Source organism: Chelonoidis abingdonii, chromosome 5, assembly GCF_003597395.2.
Source record: "Chelonoidis abingdonii isolate Lonesome George chromosome 5, CheloAbing_2.0, whole genome shotgun sequence".
Classification (NCBI taxonomy): Eukaryota; Metazoa; Chordata; order Testudines; family Testudinidae; genus Chelonoidis; species Chelonoidis abingdonii.
Genome location: NC_133773.1, coordinates 120,048,870 through 120,073,357, shown reverse-complemented (window position 1 = coordinate 120,073,357; position 24,488 = coordinate 120,048,870). Strand labels below are relative to the sequence as shown.

Genomic DNA, 24,488 nt, shown 5'->3' with positions numbered 1-24,488 from the left:
AACTGGCAGGCTATCACATCACTGCTGCCATTTGGAATTATAGACTGACTCACCTGTACATATATTTTACCTGCTTTAACCTCTCAATAACTCATTTCCTTTTCTTAGCTAATGCATGTTTACTTAGTTTACCATAGAATTGGCTGCCAGCATTGGGGTTAAGGTTTCGTGTGCCAGTAATACATTTTAACATTTTTAGAAGGTCTCTTAATATAAGTCTATAATATATAACTAAACTATCGTTGTAAGTAAAGTAAAGTAAATAAGGTTTTTAAAATGTTTAAGAAGCTTCATTTAAAATTAAATTAAAATGCAGAGCAGTGGCCAGGACCCGGGTAGTGTGAGTGCCACTGAAAATCAGCTTGCGTGCTGCCTTTGGCACACATGCCATAGGTTGCCTACCCCTGTTCTAAGCTCTTTGGAGCAAAAACAGTATCCTCCTATGTGTGTGAACAGCAACTAGTACAACACAGCCCTAACCCTAATAAGGTACTCTGGGCATTACTGTAATAAAAACAACAAGAATCCTACTATACCACAATCCCTACATCACTTCCCAACATTGTGTTTGCTTACTAAGGTGTGCGTTTTGGTAGCTCACTAGCTTACCAGATAATCAAATAAATCTGTTTAAATTTAATTCAATACAATTGATAGATCTGTTTTACTTATAGCTTAACATTACAGATAAAATTCTGATGGAAATGGCCCTGCATACTTAAATACCGTCTTGTACAGTTGGCACACCTATGACATTTACTCCTACTCATTCTTAAAATCCTCAGGGAAGCATGCATATACCATAGATAAATGATTCAGGTTGATGGTTCCTATTGAGTATTATGTTCAGTCAATGTCTGCGAATATAATTTGCCATTAACTGACACTTTACAATCAAGTATAATGGGGTCAGGTGCACACAAAGACAGATTAACATGTGAAATACTGGTATGTGAAATTCAAGGGATAAATTAGACCAGATGCTGTGATACTGTGACCTACAGTGCCTTGAGATCTCAGGCTTACCATGGGAATAGACAAAGCAAAATAAGACTCAAGAGAAGGAGAAAATAAATGAAAACAGCAGTGATGTTCCACCATTTAAAAAAATGAAACGTCAATGCCCCATTAGCATTAAGGTTCAACCCAGACTAGGAAAATAGGTCATGCTTAAAAATAGGGTCTCAGATGACCACGGCACATACGCTATTCTATACTATTGTTTAAAAATGTGTTAGTTAAAACACAATTTATTTTTTCTAGTCTAGGGATGGCCTTTGTAACAAGTATACAAGCAAAGTGGAGGCTGCTCCTAAAATCTCCCATAGGGTAATAAGTTTCTGTGGAGCTTAAACGGGGCAATCGTCTCTTTAGCCTATCAAAGCCATGCTCTTTGTTCCTGTTCATAAATTGCTCCAGGCTCTTGCTTACGTATGTGTATTATTCTCAGAAGCAGTCAGCCTGCCAACAGTTATTCCAAGCAAAGACATTTTCCAGCCTACTTTGAATGGTAGAGGAGGTTGGGAGCAAGAGCTTTCTCCTTTTGAAAGGCAGTCAGCAGACTACCCACAGCAGGTGCTTTGACTTGCCCACCACCAGGACCACATCCAAAGGAAATTATAGGGGAGTAGAACACTGCTTTGCCTGCAACCACATGTAGAGCTGTTTGCAATAATTATCCTCCCCGCTATGCAGGGATGTTCCATCTTCACCTTGACCCTGGAGCTCTGAGCTTGGGGCCGTAACAAGAAAAAGCAACGAAAGACAGGCTCATTAACAAGCTCTACCATGTTTTCCCCAGACTTCTCCCTCATCTCAATGACCTTGTAATTTGTCACTGGCCAAAGGACTTACAAAGGGATAATTCTGAGTCACTAGGCCCTTTGTGATGCTGGATGGATACAATGACATGACTTCTTGACGTTTCACTGTTGATGTATGCAATGCCGCAGCTCACTGTCAACATGTAGTGATGTAAAGCCATGAGACAGTATGACACAACCCCACAACAGCAATCCATCATTACTCTGCGACTCTTCTACCCTCCCGCCACTTCCTGGCTCCTGAAGGGAAGGCATGGTATTGTTTTCTGGTGGCTTTCAATGTGGTTTGGAAGCAGGAGAAAAACTCAGCTGTGTTTGCTTATTAGTACCAAATTGCTTAATGTTGTGTATCTGTGCTGCCTCAGGTGTGCCAGATGGGTGCTGTAATCAAAACTGTGGACCCACGAGAATAGAGAGGTTCAGAATTATGGTATGTGAAAGTCTAAACTGACTACACATGATCATAAATGTGTGAATATCAACTCTGCCTGACAGACAACAAACATGTGGGGGCTGGATATCCTAGATAATATCACTCCTTCTTCCCTTCTAGCAGCAACAAACTGCCAGGGAATCAGAAACAGCTACTGGCTGTAAACATTCTTTTACTGGCTCTCCCATGTCATATCTATCTTCCTGCCCTCCTAGAAACACCTGACACAGGACAAGAGACAAAACAGCAGCTCCAACTCTTAAACAGTAATCAGCCTCCACCAATGAGAAATGTCCAATAGACAGAGGACACCTGGGCTCCTCACTACCTGTGGCAGCAGAACACGCTCTGTCCCCCTTCCTTTCCCCCCACTTGGAACCAACTCAGCAGCTGTACTTCCTGTATCTAGAATTTTTGAAGGTCTGCTCCAGGAAAGAGGAAGGACAGATGGACTAGTGTACAGTGGACATGGCTGAGAGTCATGTGATCTGGGTTCAATTCTTGTCTCTGCCACATACTTCCTGTGTGATCTTCAGCAGGTTACAATCTGCCATCTGTAAAATAGGGCTATACTAGCCTCTCTCATGGAGGTGATGAGAGGATAAAATCCATTAATGACTGTGATCTTCTCAGATCCTGTGGAGATGAAGGCCATGTAAGTATCTAGATACAGACAAGTTGTTAGAACAATTGTCCATTGAAATCCTCTATTTCTTCTTCGAGTGATTGCTCATATTCATTCCAGTAGGTGTATGCGCCGCGCGTGCACGTTCGTCGGCAGACTTTTACCCTAGCAACTCCAGCGGGCCGGCAGGTCGCCCCCTAGAGTGGCGCCGCCATGGCGGGTAATATATACCCCTGCCGGCCCGCCCGCTTCCTCAGTTCCTTCTTGCTGCTGTGTCGGTCGTTGGAACTGTGGATCGCGGATAGCTGACCTCCGATGTCCCTAGCTTCTCTTCGTTCATCGTTTAGTTCTAGTGTTAAGGCTTTACTTATAGTTTACCTAGTATAGTATAGTTGTAGTTTATAGTTCTAGTTGTATATAGTTAGCGGGTCGGGGTGTAGCCCTCTTCCCGCGCCAGCGCCGGGCTCATGCCTGGCGCTGGGTTGAAACCCGTGCTCGGCCTTGAAAAAGCGATGCCCACCAGTGATCCCACGATGCCTGCTTGAAAGTGCCTGGGGGAATCGCACATATCTGAGAAGTGCCGCATTTTGCAAGGCCTTCAGTGACTGAGGACCAGAAGGAACGAGACCAGCGCCTTCAAACATCCTGATGGAAGCGGCACTTAACCCTGGCGCCTCGGCACGAGTGGCCGCTTCGGCTCCGTCACCGGTTCTCTCCGCTGCGCGAAACCCATGGCACCGCCTTCTCTGGACCGGCTCATGGGAAGAGGCCTCGCGTCCTCTACCCGGCTAAACCAGCCCCGAAAGGAGCACCCGGCGCCGACGCCGGCCGTGTTGGCCATTGCAGGCGGACTTCGTCGACTCCGGGCCCGGCGGGTCCGTCGAGGTCGATCCCTCCCAGCTCCCCGCCAAGATCTGGGGTGAGCTGAGGTCCCGGAGTTGGTGTTGTTTGTTTTTTGTTTTTTTCGACACCCGAGACCTTCTCGTCGGCCACCCCCCCCCCCCCCCCCCCCCCCCCCCCCCCCCCCCCCCCCCCCCCCCCCCCCTGGACCTATCGCCTTTTAATATAATGGAGCCTGTGCAGCCCCAACCCGGTGCAGCGTTTACAATCAAAGGGCAGCCTACATCGATGCAAGCACCGTCCCGGATTCTCCGGTTCGGCACCGGTCAAGATCCCGGCACCTGATCTCGATTCCCGAAGGGAGGTCGCGCTCACGGCGCTGCTCGCAGTCCCGCACGGCTCTCCCGGCGGCACCAGTCGTACTCGCGGCGAGGTCATCTTGCGCTGGTCCCGATACTCCCGGCACCTTCTGGCTCCAGCCACCGCTACCTGGCACCGGGACTGAGGAGTCCCGAGCTGGTGGCAGGTCCCGGTCTCGATGCCGGTATGGCTCACGGCACAGATCTCCGGGCACGAGGAGCGTCTTTGCCATCTGCAACGCGGGACCCGTACCACTCCGCTCGGCTCCACCATGCCCTCTCGCCAAGGCTCTGTCTCTTCGCGGGCGAGACAGTATGCTACCTGAACCTGAAGGACCCGCACCCTCTTTCCGAGCAGTCAGCAGGAGCATGGTCCGCAGCAGTGGGGCTTCTGGACCCCATTGGGATATCATCAGCTCAGGCCCTCAGCAAATTCCCCCACGATCGTCTGTCTCAGAGCACAAGGGCTCTGGAGGCTACTTTTCTTCACGCCCTCCTCCATCCCTACAGAAGAGCGGTCGTCCCTCTACGGATGCTGAACCTCCCGCAGGAGTCAGAGCAGTGGCTCCAGTCAGAGCCACACCAGAACCCGCTCCTGCCAGGTCTTCCTCGTCTCCTCCCCAGATGATGGCGGTGGCGGGGAGACGACATTCACCAGTCCCCCCCCCGCTTGGACCTCAGGGCGCACCAGGATCTCCTCTGCCGCGTGGCACAAAATATGAGCATCCAGGCTGAGGAGGTTCTCGAGATCGAGGACCCGGTCGTGAGCATACTTCGGCGGAATGCGCCCACTCGTGTCGCCTGCCCTTCATAAGGACCATCCAGCCAATGCCACCACGCATCTGGCAGTCACGGCTTCGTTCCCCCCCGCTGCTCGGGAGGTGAGCGTAAATACAATGGTCCCTTCGAAGGGCTAGAGTACTTATATGTCCACCCACCCCCGTTTTCCCTCGTTGTTCAATCTGTAAAGAGAGGAATTGCCATGGGTAAGAAGCTCCGCGCCCCCAAGTCTAAGGGGCGAGACATATGGACCTGCTGGCCGCCACGGTCTATTCCGCAGGAGCACTGCAGCTGCGGGTCTCCAACCAGCAACTCTGCTCAAGCCGCTACTCGTACAACCACCTGGGCGGCGGCTTGATAAATTTAAGGAGCTCCTCCACAAGACGCTCGTCAGGAGTTCGCCGCTCTCCTTTGCACGAGGGGGAAAAAAGTACGCAACGCACTTCCACAGGCGGTTACGCAGAACAGACTCAATTCACGGTCCTCCCGTTCGGCCTCTCGACGCCCCGAGAGTGTTTACCAATGCATGGTTAGTCGTCGCCTTTCTTCGTCGCAGTCGTGTGCACGTGTTTCCCTACCTCGACGACTGGCTTATCCGGGGACCTTCAGAGGACCGAGTCCTCGCGCACGTCCGCATGATCAGCCGCCTTTTCTCGAGTCTAGGCCTGATGCTCAACGCAGAGAAGTTCACTCTATCCCCTACTCAGAGGATAGAATTTATCGGCGCCGTTCTAGACTCCAGCATAGCCAGGGCCGTTCTTCCCTTATCACGGTTCCAGGCTTTGACAGCCATCATCCACAGGCTGCAGGCAGCACTTCTAACCTCCATACGCACTTGCCTGACACTTTTGGGCCACATGGCGGCCTGCACTTTTGTTACGGCGCACGCTCGACTCCACCCCCGGCCCCTACAGTCCTGGCTCATCCCTCAGCTCCGTCCGGCCAGGCGTCCGTTAGATACGATTATCACGATTCCCCAGGACGTCCTCCTCTCTCTCCAGTGGTGGCTGGATCAGTCCGTCGTGTGTGCAGGGCTTCCGTTCCATCCGCCGCAGCCCTCGCTGTCCCTGACGACGGACGCGTTGGACTTGGGATGGGGAGCTCACCTAGGTACACTGCAGACCCAGGGTCACTGGCCTCCTCCCGAACTCGCCCTCCATATCAACGTTCGAGAATTGAGGGCAGTCCGCCTTGCTTGTCAAGCGTTCCATCGGCAGATCCAGGGCCGCTGTGTTTCGGTTTTTATCGACAACACAACAGCGGTATACTATGTGAACAAGCAGGGTGGAACGAGATCTTCTCTTCTTTGTCGGGAGGCCATGATGTTGTGGGACTTTTGCATAGCCCACTCGGTTCACCTAGTTGCTTCCTTTCTCCCCGGGGCTCGGAATACCCTGGCGGATCGTCTCAGCTGGTCCTTCTCCTCCCACGAGTGGTCCCTTCGCCCGGACGTCGCCCTTACGCTTTTCCGAAGGTGGGGGCATCCCCACATGGACCTCTTTGCATCCCGCAGGAACAGGAAGTGCCCGATGTTTTGCTCTTTCCAAGGTCGCGAGCCGGGCTCGGTGGCAGATGCCTTTCTGATTCCATGGGTGACGCACCTCTTCTATGCATTCCCTCCATTCCCGTTGATCCCCAAGGTCCTTCTGAAGGTGCACAGGGACAGGGCCCACTTGATTCTGATCGCTCCGGCATGGCCCTGCGCATTGTGTTCTCTTTGCTGCTGGACTGTCGGTAGTGGACCTGTACCCTGCCGCTACCTGGACTGACACGCAAGACCACGGCTCGGCTTTTGTCACCTCGGACCTACCAGGTCTGGCTGCACTTCTCCAGGACGTGGCTCCGGCGTTGGCTATGACTAGGCTTCCGAAGTTACATATGCTCTTCCCAGGTGAGGCAGGTACTTCTGGGAAGTAGGAAGCCGTCTACGAGTTAGGGCGAACATACATACGCCAAATGAAACGTTGTACCGTGCATGTTGCGCGGGAGAGTCGTTCGACACCCTCAGGCCACGATGTCATTGCCAATCCCAATCCGTCCTCGATTAACCTTTGGATCGTCAGCAGCAAGGACCTGGCCGGATCCCTCTCCGGGGTTCACTTGCGGCTATCTCCACCTTCAGCCGGGGAGCGATGGCCGCTCAATTCTCTTCTCACACCTGATGGTGACAGATTCCTTAAGGGGCTGGAGCTCTTTAACCCCAGGTCCGCCACCAGTCCCTCTTGGGATCTCAATTCCTGGTGTTCGCCTCTTATGTCCCCCTGTGAGCCACTGCTTACGTTGTTCCCTTCCTCTACTTGTCCCGGAAGACAGCATTTCCTGGTGGCCGATATCATTCTGCTAGGACAGCGTGGGTCAGAGCTGGCGCCTGTTACTATCACTCGTGGTGCGAACCCCACGTGAATACGGTGCTTCCATCGGGACAAAGTACAGACTCGAGGCCGACACCGCCACATTTTCTTTCTCCAAAGTTGTCTCGGCCTTTATCATGGTCAACTCAGGAGACATATTCCCTACCCGTTTCTTTCCAGAACCCTCATTTGTTCTCGCAGGGAGCAACCAGTTAATCCGCACTTAGACGTTGCGTAGGGCACTCGCCTTTATATTAAGAGCGCCTAAACCGTTCCGTAAATGCTCACTGCCAACTTCTTTGTCGCCGTAGCTGAGACTGAGTTAGGGGTTTGCAGTCTCCTCGCAGAGGATCTCCTTCGTGGGTGACGTCCTGATATACAGGGCGTGTTCGACCTGGCCGGTCCTCCCTGTCGGGCCATGTAACTTGCGCACTCTTACTAGAGCCCAGGCATCATCGACGGCGTTCCGTTGCAGCAGAGTACCCGTCCAGGAATCGCAGGGCAGTGACCCCTGGGGTCCTCGTGCGCACCTTTGTACCCATTATCCGCCTGGTCGGCAGCAGCTCCAGGATGATGGGACCTTCAGGCTCTGCGTGGTTGCCGCACGTGATGACTCTCACATCCGTACAAACCCACCAGCCTAGGGTAAGGCTTTGCGGATCACCATATGAATGGATATGAGCGAATCACGTCGAAAGAAGAAACTGGTTATCCAGCTTATTGTTAAACTGTTGTTCTTGCGAGATGTGTTGCGTCATATCCCATTCCCACACTCCGCCCTCCTCCCCAGTCGGCGAATAGCTCAGCAAGAGAAGGAATGAGGAGCGGGTTGGGCCCCACGCAGGGGTATATTGATTTGACCCCGCGATTGGCGGATGCCTACTCTAGGGGGTTGACTTGCTGGCCTACGTGGAGTTGCTAGGTAAAAGTAGACATTCCGACAAACGTGCAGCGGAATGGCGCGATTACACCTACTGGAATGGATATGAGGCAACACATCTCAGAAGAAAAACAGTTACAATAGTGTGAGTAACCTGGTTTTATGTCTACGCCACTCAAGACAGCACGAAAGAGAGCAGCGTGATGCATCGCCACATGTTCTCATGTTCAATGCACTTCCAGCTTCTGTGGCTTGAGGAGGGAATCCCCTGATAGTTCCAGATCTACTGTAGGCTCATACTACTCTGCTGAGATGTAATAGGGAACAAGGTAAGCATGGGTTGTCATGATGGTTTGTAGACACGTGTCACCTAGGAAATGAAGCCGATGATATACTTTTCCCAGAGGCTGAGTAGTCCAAAATTCACACCTAGTTGCGGTATTGTCATAAGTAGATAGAAGATAGGTGCTATAATTTTCTTTTTCTGTTAAGGGTGAACAAAGGGCGGAACCAAAAATGACAGCCTGTACCAAGAGGACCAATTACAGAACCTGGATTTTTCTTAGGAGTCTGGGGGGAACTGGGAACTCGGGTCTGTTTTGTTCATCTTCCTCAGGCTATGACGTAACAGAGGCTTTTCTTCATACTCTCATCTTCTTTCATAATATTCCTAACGAAATCCTCGTAGAGTACAAATAGGAAAAAAGAGTAATAAGGCTGTTCATTTGGCTTTGTGTTGATATATTACATGTGTGTTGACTTTTGCATGGACTGACTAGTATATGGCTATTTTTAAATTCAGAACTGGTTATTCCATCATTTCTTAAAGCAAGAGCCTGTATTGATCTCTTAATGCAAGTATTTATTGATTCTGTATTTTCTCTTCTTATATAACTAAAAGTTTATCTTTTTAAAAATTGTGGGAGTTTCTTTTCTAGTGAGCGTAAAGGGAGTAGGAATGTTCTGTGCCCGCGAGCTCTGTTTATAATTGTCTGTCGACAGGCTGAGAGAGCGGGGGGGGGAGGGAGGGAAGCACCCAAGCTTCTTGTGTCTCTTACTCTTCCATATGTTCCTAAGGGCGGAAAAGGCTACGAGAGGACAAAAGGGAGAGGGATCGTCTTGCTTGTGGCTGAACTAGGTTTGAATTGATAGCCCGGGAATCAGATATGCCTCTCTGGTTGTATTCAAGGGAATAAGGACAGCATCACATCCGGCTAACCAGGGCCAGGGGGGCGGAAGCTGGGGGATGAGATAGAGGAGACCCAGGGGCTCTGGGTCTTGGAGGGGTCCCCCAAGGAAAGGTTTGGGGAACCCGAGGGGGCCGAAACCCTGGAAAACTTCGGCTGGTGGCAGCGAGATAAGATCCAAGCTGGGTATAAGCTTGGGGAGGTTCACAGTAAGCACCCAGATTTTGTACGCTAAGGTCCAGATTTGGGACAGACGTTTACCACAGGTATGTCCATCACCATCTAGCTACATCATTTTTATAGGGCCCCCAGTACCCTACCATCAGAGTTCCTCTCCACATTATAAAGCAGACACATAAAATATATATTTCTCACTCTCTTCCCTCCAGTCATCAGGGACTACATTTTTGGTTAGTTTGCATGGGGCTTGCTTTTGTTCTTTTCATGGGTTCAGTTTTTTATAAGTGGGGGTTATTATGGGAAATGTAGGTGAAAGGAGAGGGCTTGCATTTTGGTCTCCAGTTACTGAAGCTCATGGCCCTTCTTATCTCTTCTGGGATTGTGTTCCAGATTCATAGGTGAGGTGCTGAGAAAGCTCCATCTCCTGCGTACACAAGTTTCATGCTTAAGGTTGACCGTTCTGTTTTTCCAGTGGAAGGTAGCCATCACAGGAGATTGTGATCATGTGGTATGCAGCAGCTCCCCAGGTAACTTTGGTCAGGCCCATGGAGAGTCTGAAGATGATGATCCAATTCTTTAGCTGAACTAAATGTCCCATGGGGAGCCAGTAAGACAGCATGACAGTAGGGTGATAGGCTTTCAGTGGCCTGTGTCACTGAGCTGATTGGCTCCTTTGTTCTTAACCAATTGTAGATATTAAGGTAGGCAGTTCCATACTTTGGTGTACAGAACTGAGCCAAGCATGCACGTATCATTATGACTAAGTCTGAATCTGACAGGAGATGGCAAAGTCTTATGCTGCAGACAAGAAAGAGCCCTTTTTTCATGGTCATGGCTAACTGGGCAGGTGCCCAGATGCCATGGTGATGGGTACTGTATAAGAAGCTAAATAGAATAGAAAGTAGTGAGGTGTATTGAGTTTGATGAATGGAACCAAGCTTGAATTGGAACTTGAAATTCACCCACTCACAGAGTTGGATTTGGATATAAACTCTATGGTCAAGCCATTTTATCTGAAGAATGAATAGGGGGAGCCATTGAATTCCTAAGCAGCAAAGATCTTGTTTTCACACCAATGTTCCCATTAATTTAAATAAAAGGGAGAAGAGGAATCCAAAAAAATCTCTGCTATGCAAATAGAATGGTCTTTCCAAAGAAAGTTTTTCAAGATTTTTCCATCAGTAGCTAATCCTTTGTGGCCTAATGCTACCATTCTGATTGAATGTAAATCATATATATTTTAAAATAGGTCTGTTAATAAATGTGTAGACTGATGAAGGGGATAAGGACATCCTGCTGGAATTTCCTAGGTTTTAACTAACATTTATAATTGGAAATGACATTAAGGATAGGGAATTAAGTTTTTTTTAAATGCAAATGAAAATTTACATTACTCAGTTTTATTAACTATAGTGCCATGACCACACAGCTGTAACATGCAGGAATCAGATTTGACCCTCAGATGCCTAAATGGCTCCCAATGATTTCAGTATGACTTGCTTCATATATAACTGATAGGGAATTTTTGCCATAAATTTGGATTTCTTTTCCTATGTTTACAGATCTCTCAGCTTGTTCCACTTCCAAGCTACTAGTCCAATATCCAACTGTGGCATTTATTCCTCTCTTCAGACACTAGAGTTGGGTGTGTTCAGTGCAGCCACTACATGAGGCTAATAGCACCCTTAAATTTGGTAGTAAGGGGCTAGTCTGCAATTTTCTTCTTTTCCTCCTGTCATTCTCTATAATTCTCTATGCTCTTGTACTTCGATACTGTTGGCCTGATCCTGCAAAGTGCTGAATGCCTCCTGGGAAGGGCTAAGGGCCCTCACCTCCCAGAGAAAACAACATGAATGGAGGAGTCTCTTCACTTTTCATCGATTTTTAGATCATTTTGATCATTGATCATCTAGTCTGATCTCCTGCATAACACAGGCCTAAAACTCACCCAATAATTTCTGCATCTGGATCTGATCTTTGTAGGATCATATTTACTTTACTTGTCCTCTGTAATCCCAGTCATTTTCTCCATTCCGATTTAAACACAGGTTTGTTGAGCATACTCATGAGATTTTGTTTTGATTAGAGTTGAATCATTTAGCATGTGCATAGCTGTCTAGACAAGCGATAGCATCTTCAATGGCGTGATGCAGTTCTTCTAGGCCACCGCAGACCCTAGTCAGCAGGCATTCCTCGACAGTGTGCATCATCATCTGTGTTGCACCGCAGCTGCACAAAGGGCTGTCATGAAGGCCCCAGAGATACTGGTTGGGTGAACAGAGACCTTGCCCGGTCCAGAACCTGTTCAACAGGGACCACTGGTGACGTGCCAGGTCAAAACCAGGCAGGCAGATTGCAGGGTTGGTGATGAGGTACTGGTTGGGGATTATAACAGATATCCATTCCTCTCACCACAGTGTTTCTGCCCTACATCCTGGCATGGCAGATGAGACCATAATGGGCGACGTGACGACAAACGTGCAGCTGATGGTTTAAAAAGGTCATTGTGCAGCAGCAGGCTTGAGTTGGCGCATACTTTCTCCACTAACTTGCCAGTGGCAACCTCTCTTCTGATATGAGGAGGAGCAATGTTGCTCATAACTTGAAGTCATAGGGCTGGAGTCAGACACAGGGTGCTGGAGATTATGCACTTGGCGACATGTAACTGTGTATCCACCAATTTGGTATGTGACGATCGACTCCAAATACCACTGAACATGAGGTAAAGTTGGAGCACAAGCACCCCATGACGAACCTGCCAGTTTGCTAAGAAGATTGTTGCATGTCTTCGTCAGGTGGGCATGGTAACTCAGTGTGCGGTCTAAGTTCACACCTATATAGGCTGGTTCTACTTCATGCTTCACCTTCTGACAATTCAGATAAATATTCAGTTCTCAGGTTGTGGTGGCGTGGTGAAGATGGAACAAACTGGAGACTGTTTTTATGATGCTTCCCTGGAGGTGCTAAGTCTTCCAGTAGTCAGCTAACTTGATCATGGTGGCATCAAGCTCATGAAACGTCTGGTCCTGGGTACTGCAACAGATGTCATCTGCGTAAATGAACTTTTATGACTCTGTTGTTGGCAAGTCATTGATGTAAAGGTTGAAGGACTGGAGAAAGCATGGAGCCCTAGGGTAGCCCATTGCTTTGTTATCTCCAAGCACACATCTTCTCCCCTGTATGGATTCTGAACTGCCTATCGCGGAGGAACAGTTCAATGATGCCTGTGACCCTAAGTAGCAGGAGCAGGCCAATGTGCCATGCCATACCATACCATATGCCGCTGTTAGATTGATGAAAACAGTGCCTGTTTTCAAGTAGAGTTGAATATTCATAATGATTCACTCTGTACCTGGTTGGATTTGCTTTTCTTAATAGGGGTTTCATGTCTGTCTAGGTTTTTATATCACTCATCACCATAATAGCTGAATGCTCACATTTTTTTTTCTTTTTGCTACTCAAAGTATGCTCTGCTGACCCTGCTTCATCTTAAATCTCTCTCTCTCTCTCCACATTTCAGATCACTGTGCTACTTCTCACTATCTCTTCCTTGTTTCTTTTGTAATGGACGTGCCTGCCTTTCCTCATCAGCAATCTTACCTAATTAAAAAGATGCCTTGCTAAACGTTATTGAGTCTGGCTGGCTTCTCAGGACTAGTAACTGCTTCTTAGCTATGAACTGCTCCATTTCTGTGCAGTCATTTCTGTTCACCATTAATGATTTAGAAGTATCAGTCCAAACTCAATTCTTTCCCCTTTAATTGAGTTGCTGCATGGTCAGGGAATGGCATTGCATTTGAAGACAATTTCCACTTCACGACAGCAACACATCAAATAATGCCAAGAGCTACATAACAGTAATTAGAGACATACCCTATGGTTTTTAATATTAGTTCTGCATTACACAGCATCTTTCAACATTAAGCCAGAGGCCCAGAAAGTTTACAATGGAACTAAAAGGTGAACTGTACCAACTAGGCAATCAGGCCAGGGAATGCAGGGGTGCTAGAACAATTTGTATAGTGGGGGTGCTGACAGCCATTGAACCAAACTGTAAACCCCACATGTAATGGAAACCACTTCAAGCCAAGGGGCACAGCAGCACCCCCAGTTCCAGCACCTATGAGGGAATGCACTGTTTTTCCACACTCTATGCTAGAGAGCTCTACGTACAAATTTTCCCTGGCAGAACACTGAGGCAATGCTGCTACTTTCATTTGGGGTGACTCTCTCATGGGGCCCAAATGTACATCTGTTCTGCCAGATCCAATACTCTGCCTCATCACCCTATTAAGCCTCAGGACACCTCTGTGAAGAAGGCAAAAGTGCATTAAGCATGCATGGAAATTGAGGTTAGAGAGTTGAGGGAGTTGCCCAAGGTCAAAGTGCCTGATATAAAGGCCACAGAAGTCAGTGGCCAAGAAGATTTTTTTTTGGATCAAGAGTCCATCGAGGATAAGAACTGGGTGTTCTTGCTTCCCAAGGCACTAGCCCGGACTTCTGCCTCTATAGCGTTTCTTGTATTTTTGGCTATTTTGGTTCCTTCTCATTTGTTAATAGAAGCAGCCAGATGTGAAGATTTCTCTAGCGAGGATAACACTGGAAGAATAGCAGGAATAATCTGTATTTAGCCCATTTAATAAAATCATGACCAACCAATATGATTTTGTCTTTACAGTTTTTTTAAAAAAAGGAATTGAAAAGATAGCTTTCTTTCAGCTATGGTTGCTCACTACGGGATTCCTTTTATTAAGGCTCTACTAAACAAAATCAGCTTCTTAAGAAACTGCTGGCAAAACTGTTAGAATACAAATTCAGATACTTTTGCAAATGTCTGGGGAAAAGCTATTGCTGGATTTTTCTAGAATTAATAAAAATGAAAACAGTAGAAATAGAATTTTGGACTTAAAAACTTTGTCAACAGAAAGGATCAAAACATCACTATGAAATATGTTTCAGACAGTGGGTTTTAGCTAGAGAAAACAAAGGGGTAATAAAGCATGATATTGGTATTGTTTAGAGTCTATCTTTTTTTAACTGAGACATTTTAGTATAGCTCTTAAAGAACGAAGGGAAACATTGACTCTTGTTATCAGCTTTAGACTACATCTACACAACTCTCATTTGCTCATTTTATTTAGGTTAGAGAGACACAGATACACACACATATATAAATGCTCGGCAAGTGCTAGCATTGGAGAATGTAACCAGTGTGAAAATGTCCCGGTCATGAGGTTCTCACTCACTGCAGGTTGTACTTCCTCCAGGTGATTAACTCTCTTCCAGGTTTGGTGCCTCCCCTTGTGATCTCTTCACCTGTTCTCTCTCTTACTCGAGATGGCCCTTGTTTTGTTCCAGGAGCTGTAGCTTCCTTTTTGTGACTCAGCCCTCCAGCCAGGTCACTGTGTGATTTCCCTTTCTGGGGTATGCCCTTCCTTCAGGGCCAGGCTCCTACTCTTTTCCTGGGTTCCCTCCTTCACTCTAATGTACAGAGAGTGTCTGAAGACATCCTCACTACAGCCCTTTCTGTTGTCAGCTTCCTGGCTTTATCCTAGCCCAGCCCATACCTGCTCAAGTGAGTTTCATCCTCCAATCAGGGGCTGCTCCTCCAGCCTACTCCCCTCATGTGAGGCCTATCACGCTAATTGGCTCTTTCTGAGCTTCCTTTCAGGATTGCTGTGGGGTAAACCCCCCCATCACGGTCCCCTAAATGAGTTCCATAATCTGTAGCTCAAGTTCAACTGAAATAGGCATGCTAATAAAAATAAAGCCTTTTACGCAATGGCAATTCTGCCACTGGCATATATGGCACACTGGCCCATTCAAAATATAGTAAAATAAAGTATATTAAACTCCATCCCAACTGCACATGACAGTCAGAGCTCTCAAGAGTTCCCAAATTAAACTGAACTGATTCAGTAAAGGGCCAAGATTTTCAAAAGCTCAGTAGGGATTTTGGTTGCCTTGGTTTTCGGTGCCCAGCTTGAGACAACAAACAGGGGCCTGATATTTCAGAAAGAGTTGAGCACATCCCTCTTAAAATTAGGCCTTTCTAAGAAGTCTTAAGTGGGACATAATTAAAAACTGAATTTAAAAAATTAAAATCACTAGCTGCTTTTGAAAATCTTGGTCATGTTGCACAGGGAGGGAGGATTTGGGAAGCCTGTGGAGAAAGCGTGCACCACCTGTGCACAGCTTTGCAGGGACTCCCAAAGTGTTAGTGTGTGTGTGTGTTGGGGGGGGGGGGGGGGGGGGGGGGGCGTGTCAGGGGTTAGGGACACGGGTGTCCCAAGTAAGGAATGGGAGTGAGGCTGGTAGATTGGCTGCTATGCAGATCCATGGATATTACTCACAGCATAACAAGGCAGGGGTCCCACAGGAGCTATCTGTTGCCTCGGGGCTGCAGCAGAATCTGTGGAGCGGCTGCATGGCCATTTTGCAGCCTGGGAAGGAGGATTGCTTCGCTTCCGGCAGTCCTCCTTCTTGGGGATGCACTTACTCTTCAATAAGAATATACATAACTAAGGTAAGTTACAGAGCCCCACCTGCACTTCTGACAGAGCAGCCACAGCCTCTACTCTTGCAACCTCTCACCATGCTGATTCAAAGGGCTAAGAAAAGGGCCTTAATCATTTGGTTTTTCCTTGTATTCGGGGAATGATCATGTTATTTTACGCTCTGGAAAAGTAGGGTTTTTTTCTGTTTCTGATGATACTTGGCCCTTACGTAGAAGTGTCCATACTCCATATGCTGTATCAATGTCTGCATGCTTATTAAAGCTAGGTACATTTAGTCTTCTGCAAAAGACTGCTTTCAGTCATGTATCTTACTGCTTTTGGTCACTAAAATGTTTTAAATCTGGCTGCTTACAGTTAGGCTCCCACATCGTTATTTAACTACCTAAATAAGTGGGCTGATATTCAAAAGTGCTGCTTCCCATTTATATCAGTGGGAGCTACTGAGTGAACAGCAATTTTGAAGATTTGGCTACTTATTTAGGTGCCTACATAACTATGTAGATGCCAAATCTTAGGCACCTATTTCTGAAAATCTCGGCTACAATGCATTTGTTTATTTGGTGAGTCCTGTGATGTTAAATCAAATGTGCAGGAAAAACAGTTAGCATAAGCCTGATTCCTCCATTTCCAATTCCTATTATACAAATACATATCACTGCTTCCCTGTGCTGACTCTGCATGTCCTGATGCTCGTCACGTCATCTTCACCCACAATTAACCCTGGGCCTTCTTTCATGCTGCACACTCAGCCTGTAATGCCCTCTCTTATCTTGTATGCCATCCTACCAATCTCTACTCCATCAAATCTTACAACTGTCCAGGACGTGTGTAACTCAGCAGCCATTTTAAGAGACTGTCCAGAAAAAAGAATTAACATCAAGGTACTCTCCAATTTTACCAGAAAAGGACAGTGCTAGACACAGCTGATAACTCTTGAAGTACTGCAGAATTAGTCTTTTTGATTCAGTCCATACATTTTAATGGAATCCTGGGGCTTTTCTGACTCTACCCTCTTGAGTCAGAAAACGTCTGTTAGTCTATAAGGTGCCACAGGATTCTCTGCTGCTTTTACCGTCTTGATGTTCACCCTGCTCATAACACTCCCTGTACTTATCAGTTTCCAATCATTTTCTTGCAGTGGAGATTATCTAGCCATCTGCAAAAGGTATATATGACATAGTGTGTGAATTCCATCTCTGCCAACTGTGATCTGCTAGATTCTACCTATTCAAACACTGCAAAAAATGTAGTCAGTTGGCAGTTATACTTTTGGTGGAGAGTTATGACAGTTTACAGAGCCCATTCTTGAATCTCCAAGTCCCATTGACCTTCCTTTAACTATAGTCAAAAAGTTCCTTGTTGTACCACAAACTGAAAAATATAACACAATAAATACTGTATATTTTCTGTTGTGTGATATCTGGTGCAGGATGAAAGGTACATAGTAAGAGAAAGTCAGGCATTCTAGGGATATTCTCAGATGTCAGAGACAACAACTGACTTGGTATATCCACCAAACAGAATTGATCTAGATTTTGGGGGGATTAAATTGAAGGGTGTTACAGGGCTGGGGAGAGGGATAGCTCAGTGGTTTGAGCATTGGCCTGCTAAACCTAGGGGTGTGAGTTCAATCCTCAAGGCGGCTGTTTAGGGATTTGAGGATTTAGTTGGAGATTGGTCCTGCTTCTAGCAGGGGGTTGGACTAGATGACCTCCTGAGGTCCCTTCCAACCCTGATATTCTATGAATCCCTAATCCTACTGTATCTGTACCACAGAACCTGCTGCTCAAGAAAAGATGATCTGATAAGAAAGCTCATTAAGCTTTTCACAGATACATCTCTTCCTCGATATAATACTACATGATATAACACAAATTCAGATATAACACAATAAAGAAGCACTCCGGGGGCGCAAGGCTGCACACTCCAGTGGATCAAAGCAAGTTCGCTGTAACACAGTTTCACCTATAATGCAGTAAGATTTTTTGGCCCCCCGAGGACAACGTTATATCAAAGTAGAGGTGCATCTTTGTTCTGGGGACTTACCATCCTTTCCCCTGAAAGCTGTGTGCTGAATTCTGACCTGATTTACATGTTTCTATGCTACTGAAGTAAATGAGGCAGAAGGCTTCAGTCACAGCAGAATTTGGCTTTTTATAGAGAACGTTCATCTGAGGTAATAATCAAATATTTTCAAACAGATGAGTTATAAAGGCAATTCTTATGTGTGCAAAGAAACAGTGATAGAAAAATGTATAGTCATGTAAGAAACAGTGGTGAGTTACCTATGTATGAGGTAGTAGCACTAGCAGCTGCAATTGAATATGGATTTAAGCAAAGGTAGTAAGGGAAGGAATGCGAAGATAGAAAAAAAATAATGAGTTATGGATGGAAATGGTGATGATCGGTAACTACGTTAATAAGGTCACATAGTATCTGATATTGCTCCCACAGGAACAATTTATGTCTGTCACCATCAGTGGATAATCACAAGAACTAGATTCAAACCAAGCCAGTTTGAAAGACCTGGGTCAGTGCAACTGGCTGGAAATGCATTGTTTGGAAATCTCTGAAGAAAGTCATCTAGAGGACTATGCTGATTTACTCTCTCTGGGTTCTGTTCTTTCCTGTACGTCATTGCTTTGATTCTGTTCACACAAACTTTAATTCACTTTCTGTTTCAAAATCTGACCTTTACTCACTGTTATCAACTTAATTTAACTTCCTTGTTCTCCGAAAAGTACATGAAGCCCTAATGCAATTCAGTGCTGAAAGTAAAACATAACAATATTCTCAATTAACTTACAACAATGGAGGGCCTGTTGTAGGCCTACATATGGGTCTCTCTCCTTTACACTGTCAAGCCAATCAACAAATGACTGAAACACATGATAATTTGACTGACATGCAGATGTACTCCAGGATTTTCCTTTCCTTCTAGTGAATTTACTCCTTTCCCTGTTGTTTACACACCCATCTCACAGTCCATCTAACATTTAGTCTTTTCAGTCATTGTTTTTCATGACATGCAAGAATTAAAATAGCTACCATCTATGAGCTGATAACAAAATAAAGATTTTCAGTCTAATGAATCAAGTAAAAAGGAATTACTCATCATAGATTGGATTGTGAAGCCAGCAGGCACCACTGTGATCATTTAGTCTGACCTGTGAATCAATTCCTGTTTGAATTAGACCACAGTGTTTAGGAAAACATTCAATTGTGATTTACAAATGGCCAGTGATGGAGAATCTGCGACAACTCTTGGTAAGTTGTTTCAATGGTCAGTTACCCTCACAGTTAAAAATATGCACCATATTTCAAGTCTACATTTGTATAATCTTTAACTTCCATTGGCTTTTGTTGGCTAGACTGAAGAGACATCTGCTATCAGATTTCTGTTCCCCAGGTAGGTACTTATAAACTGTGATCAAGTCACCCCTTAATCGTCTCTTTGTTATGCTAAAAAGACTGACGTCCTTACGTCTTTCAGTATAAGGCATGTTTTCCAATCCCTTAATTGTTCTCCTGAACGTTCTCCAATTCACCAATGTCTTCTTGAGTTGTGGACACCAGAAATGGACACAGGGGACCAGAGCCAAATGCAAAAGTAATATAACCTCCCTGCTTCTGCTTGATATTCCTGTTTATATATTCAATGATTACATTAGCTCTCTTGGCTGCAGCATCGCACTGGGTGCTCATGTTCAGCTGATTTTCGATCAAGACCCCTGTGTCCTTTTCACAGTCAAAGCTTCCCGGGAGAGAATCCCCCATCCTACAAGTATGGCCTTTATTTTTTATTCCTGTTGCAAACATTACTACATTTTGGGCTCCCCTAACATATGATCCTGGAACAGATACATTGGCATCCACCCTGAGAATACGACTCTACGCACCGCCCCCCACACATCTTATTTAGAGACTAGGAACTGGAATCACAAGAAGACTTATTTGCCTAACTGCCAATTTATGTGTCAAAATCCCAGAATCTGGCCCTACCAGGATTCACAAAACTTCTGTTTAGCTGCCGCAGAACCCTGTAAGTGCCTACACCTGCTCTGCATCTAATGTTTGGCAATAAAAGTTCTCTAGGCACCTGTGATTCTGTCTCTGAGCATGCGCACTGAAGCCTCACTCTAGTCATCTGGACATCTAAGCCTGAAAGTGTTTGCACAAACCAGGCCTGCAGGGTAAGTGTGCTCAAAGCTCGTCTAATGGATCAGGTACCTGTAAACCAGGGGTAGGCAACCTACGGCACGGGTGCTGAAGGCGGCACACAAACTGATTTTCAGTGGCACTCACACTGCGCAGGTCCTGGCCACCAGTTCGGGGAGCTCTGCATTTTAATTTAATTTTAAATGAAGCTTCTTAAACATTTTAAAAACCTTATTTACTTTACATATAACAGTAGTTTAGTTATATATTATAGACTTACAGAAAGAGACCGTCTAAAAATGTTAAAATGTATTACTGGCACGCGAAACCTTAAATTAGAATGAATAAATGAAGACTCGGCACACAGCTTCTGAAAGGTTGCCTACCCCTGCTGTAAACAAACTCACATAAAACAACCGGGAGAAGGATCTTCCTCATAACTTTTAGCCTAGTGGGCTCTGGGAGATCCCCAATTTGAGGGGGAAAAGAATTTGAATATGGATCTACCATCTCTCAGGTGAGTGTCCTAATCACTGGGCTATAGGATGTATTCTGATGTAGGGATTCCTCAATTTCTCCTGTTGAAGCTGTTCCAAATAAATAATTTTTAAAGTACAGTCATTAGAACAGGGGGAATGGATCCTGGGTCTCATACCTCTGGAGTGACTGGTCTAACCACTAGGTGTGACAAAGTGGGAATTTTTTGTAATACTTTTATGAGACCTATGTGTGCCTCAGTTTCCCCTTTATGCCACACTGTAGTAGGACAGTTTGCTCTCCCAGCATCTAAGAGACATTGATGTGACTGTCACCTAGCAGTCTGGGCCTTAGTCTCCATATCCCTGGAGCAGATGAGAAAACAATGGCAAACCCAATAGCCATTGATACCTAGTAACCAACAACCCAGAGAGATCTGGATTTCCCCACCTCTCAGCAGGGATGCTGCCCAACAGTTCCCAGCTGGAGAACAAAAGATTGGAGAAGTATGAGGTGGGAGATAAGAGTTGGTTGCTGGAAGGAGCTGGGGCTCTCCCTTGGAGTCTGACCAAGGAGGTCAGATGGAGAGACAGAGATCTTGAACAAAAGGAATCACTACAGCTTGCCTGGGCTCTGGGCTAACCAGAAATGGATTATGCTTTAACCTTCAGTTCTGCATACTACCTTAAGGTCTACCTACGCCATGTTCCAGTTAATAAACCTGCCTGTTTTGACAATGCTGGTTGAATGTCACTGCCAATGCTTGGTGAGGTACATTAATCCATGAAAAGTATACAAGCCTCTACCAGGAGTCTACCTCAGTTAGACTTGCCGAATGGAATTCATTGTGTGAAGAAGGAATGCTGAAGGCTCAGAGGTACATTCCAAGGAGGCACTGAAGCTGCATGGCTTACCTTGGAGGAAAAGTAAAACCCCTATGGGGTCTGGCACACTGAAGGGTTCCTCCTAGAGACTGTTCCAAAGCTGGGTGTGTTGCAGTGATCCTGGGGATCTGTGACACTAAGCTACAAAATCATCCTTGTGCTTGCTCTTGCTAATGACACTTTCAGATGAAACTACTGAAAACAGTGAGATCAGGGGAAAGGAAAATTTGGTCAAGGAGACTGGGGTAATTCCTTCTATTATGAAAATTGCCACTGGATCCTTAATGTCAATGCACAACAGACAGGTCTCCAATTTCTATGGTTATATCCAAGAGACCCCCATCTAGTAAACTACATGGAATCCAATGCATTATTAAGACAAATGAGGGTGTTTACCCTCTTGGGATTCAAACCCGTTTCCAGTGGTTCTAGCTAATGTTTAGACCACTAAGGCATGCCTGCTGGCTGCAAAGAGGTATCGCTTTTCTCTGAATGTTGAGTTATGATGAAAAGGAGTAATGGAGTCTTGGTTTTTGGAGGCCAAGCACACAAAGAATATCTACATCGGAACACTGCAACTTACGTCATTAAAATTTCATGAGTTATCACCTCTTTTGCTTATGTTCTACTTGTGAAAAAGCAGGCCCTTTGTAGAACAGTCCTTTTGCTTAATTGTTACTGCTTCTCTGGAGACTACCAGTGACAATTACCTCCTCTTTCTACCACACATTCACCGTAAGCATTCTGATTGTTTTCAGAGACGGAAGAATAACAAAATTGCTACACCACAGACAGTACAGCAGGGAAATCAATGGCTTTTATTTCACGTAACGGCTTTTAACTCATGCTAGTGTGGATCATTAATCATTTTTATTAAGACTTTTTTTGGGGGGAAGGGAATCCTCCGCCTTTTGCAATTAATTTCAGCAGTGTATGTTAAACAGGCGTTTAAAGAATGCACTTACTTTTCTCTGTTGAATATGATGAATTCTTTCCTCACACTTTCCAAGCACTGCTGCAGGTGTGCATTCTTTAAAAACAGCACAAATATGTTGATTATATATGACAGAAAATTGTACACAAAATCACAACAACAGAACCGGTGTTGAACAAAACAGCTTACAAATTAATATGAACAAGCGGCATTTTCCAGATTCTTCAAGATGTATGTATTGTGCTGTCTGAATTTTTTGTAAAGGGAGATGTTCACCTTTACAGAATTCTTGAACATTTTAAGGTCTGATAGCTCTAAGAAGATTACAATGTGTGAGTGTTCAAAACCACTTGAAGCAGCAACAGTATGTATAAAACATCATTGCATTGAAAATTTGAGCCTGGAAAATCATTATTTTTTATTTCCTTGAAAAGTTTAGGATTTTTATATAAAGAGCCTTTAGATGTGGGATACATAAGTCAAGACTGGTAAGGAGGAGAAAAATATTTGTGATTTTCCTTAAAACTTTTATAAACATACAGCTTGTGTGCTGCATCCTAAGTACCAGCTGCAGATAAGAACTCCTTATGACTTCTTCCATCCCTGTGTGGGAAGTGCATTTGCCAATTGGCAGCAATTTTCTTACTTTAAAGGTGTATATTTTAGCATTTTACATCTTGAAGTTGCTCATATTATTTTCATGACTGAAATAAATCATTGCTTTGTGGCTTGTTTTGGGACTGCAGATTAACCAACATTGGGACGAAATCATTTTCAGAAATGCTAAAACTGAATTTGATCGATCAAATCCTTCAAAGAAAGGAAATGGGATGCTGATTACACCAATAGTCCATGACTTACCAGTGAACAGCTTTCTTTTGCTCCATCTTTGGATTTGTTTTTTGCAAGTCGTTTTTTCTTTTTATGAAGGGGTTTGGACTCTAAAATCATTTCTTCTAGTTCAAATGTAGGGTCACAATTCAGTCTTCCTTTCTGTTACAAAAGGGTACAAAGTTATTTTTCAGAATACTATTATGTCTTTTGTTTGGCTTGTTCAATATTAGTTCAATAGATACGAAGGCCAGAAGGGACCACGTGTGGGGCAAAATTATAAAGAGAAGCCCAATATAATACAATACAAACAGAAGCCCAATATATTTGGCCTATATAAAGCGAACCAGCTGTGAAACAGAAACTGTGACCTTCATTTCCAGTAATGAAGTTCAAAGTTTAAATGATGGAGTAAAACATACAATTGTAAAAAATTATAAATGGTTAGATTCTCTTCACACTTATACAAGTGTAAATCTGGAGTGACTCCAATAAAGTTACTCCAGATTTACACCATTGTAACAGAGAGGAGTCTAACCCAATGAATGCGGAATTTTCTCCACTTTGTTAAAGTAACCGCAGAAATGAGGCAAGGCCAGGAAGTGATTCAGAGGCATTGCTTGTGCAGAAAACATATATACTGATAGATTTTTCAGGTAGCTGAATGTCAGTTTAATTAGAGGACTCTCTATTGTGATGCTGGGAATTGTGCTAAAATCCTGTGATACACCCTGAACACCTCATGAAGAGCTTTAATATTTTTCCCCATACAGAAGATCTTTTAATTTGCTATAGAGAATGTGATGCCAACACAGACTGAAATTTAGTATTGGGGCCTGCTCCTATTGCAATCAGTGATGGGCCTTGTCTTTGCTAGAAAGCTGTATCTATACCAGCAAATCCTCCTTATGGAGACACAGCTTATACTGGCAAAAGAGTGCTTTTGTGGATATAGTTTAAACCAGTTCTCTGAACAAAATAAGTTTATCATGTCAAAAGGACGTTTTTGCTGGTATAACTACACCTCTGCTAGGGATTTTGCAGGCACAGCTATGCTGGGAAAACATAGAAGGGTAAACCAGGCTACTGTTTTGACATTAGCTTCAACTAGAGTGGAATCAGCTTGTTTATGGCCTTTTCTCTTAAATCAAGAGCACTAAATGGACTGACTTTTAGGAAGAGGGAATCTATTTCCATCCAGTGAAAGTAGCTCTGCTTGAACAAGGTA

General features: G+C 45.1%; 1 protein-coding gene across 1 annotated transcript in view; it reads right to left on the bottom strand.

Annotated features, from left to right (window-relative positions):
* STK32B (serine/threonine kinase 32B) overlaps positions 1-24,488 on the bottom strand; it is a 283,372-nt gene that overhangs the window by 10,754 nt on the left and 248,130 nt on the right. Inside the window, exons 10-11 of the mRNA XM_032792001.1 lie at positions 23,291-23,422; positions 22,461-22,525 (exon numbers count right to left, since the gene is read on the bottom strand). Of these exons, the coding sequence (XP_032647892.1) occupies positions 22,461-22,525; positions 23,291-23,422 (197 nt within the window). The remainder of the gene's footprint in view (positions 1-22,460; positions 22,526-23,290; positions 23,423-24,488) is intronic.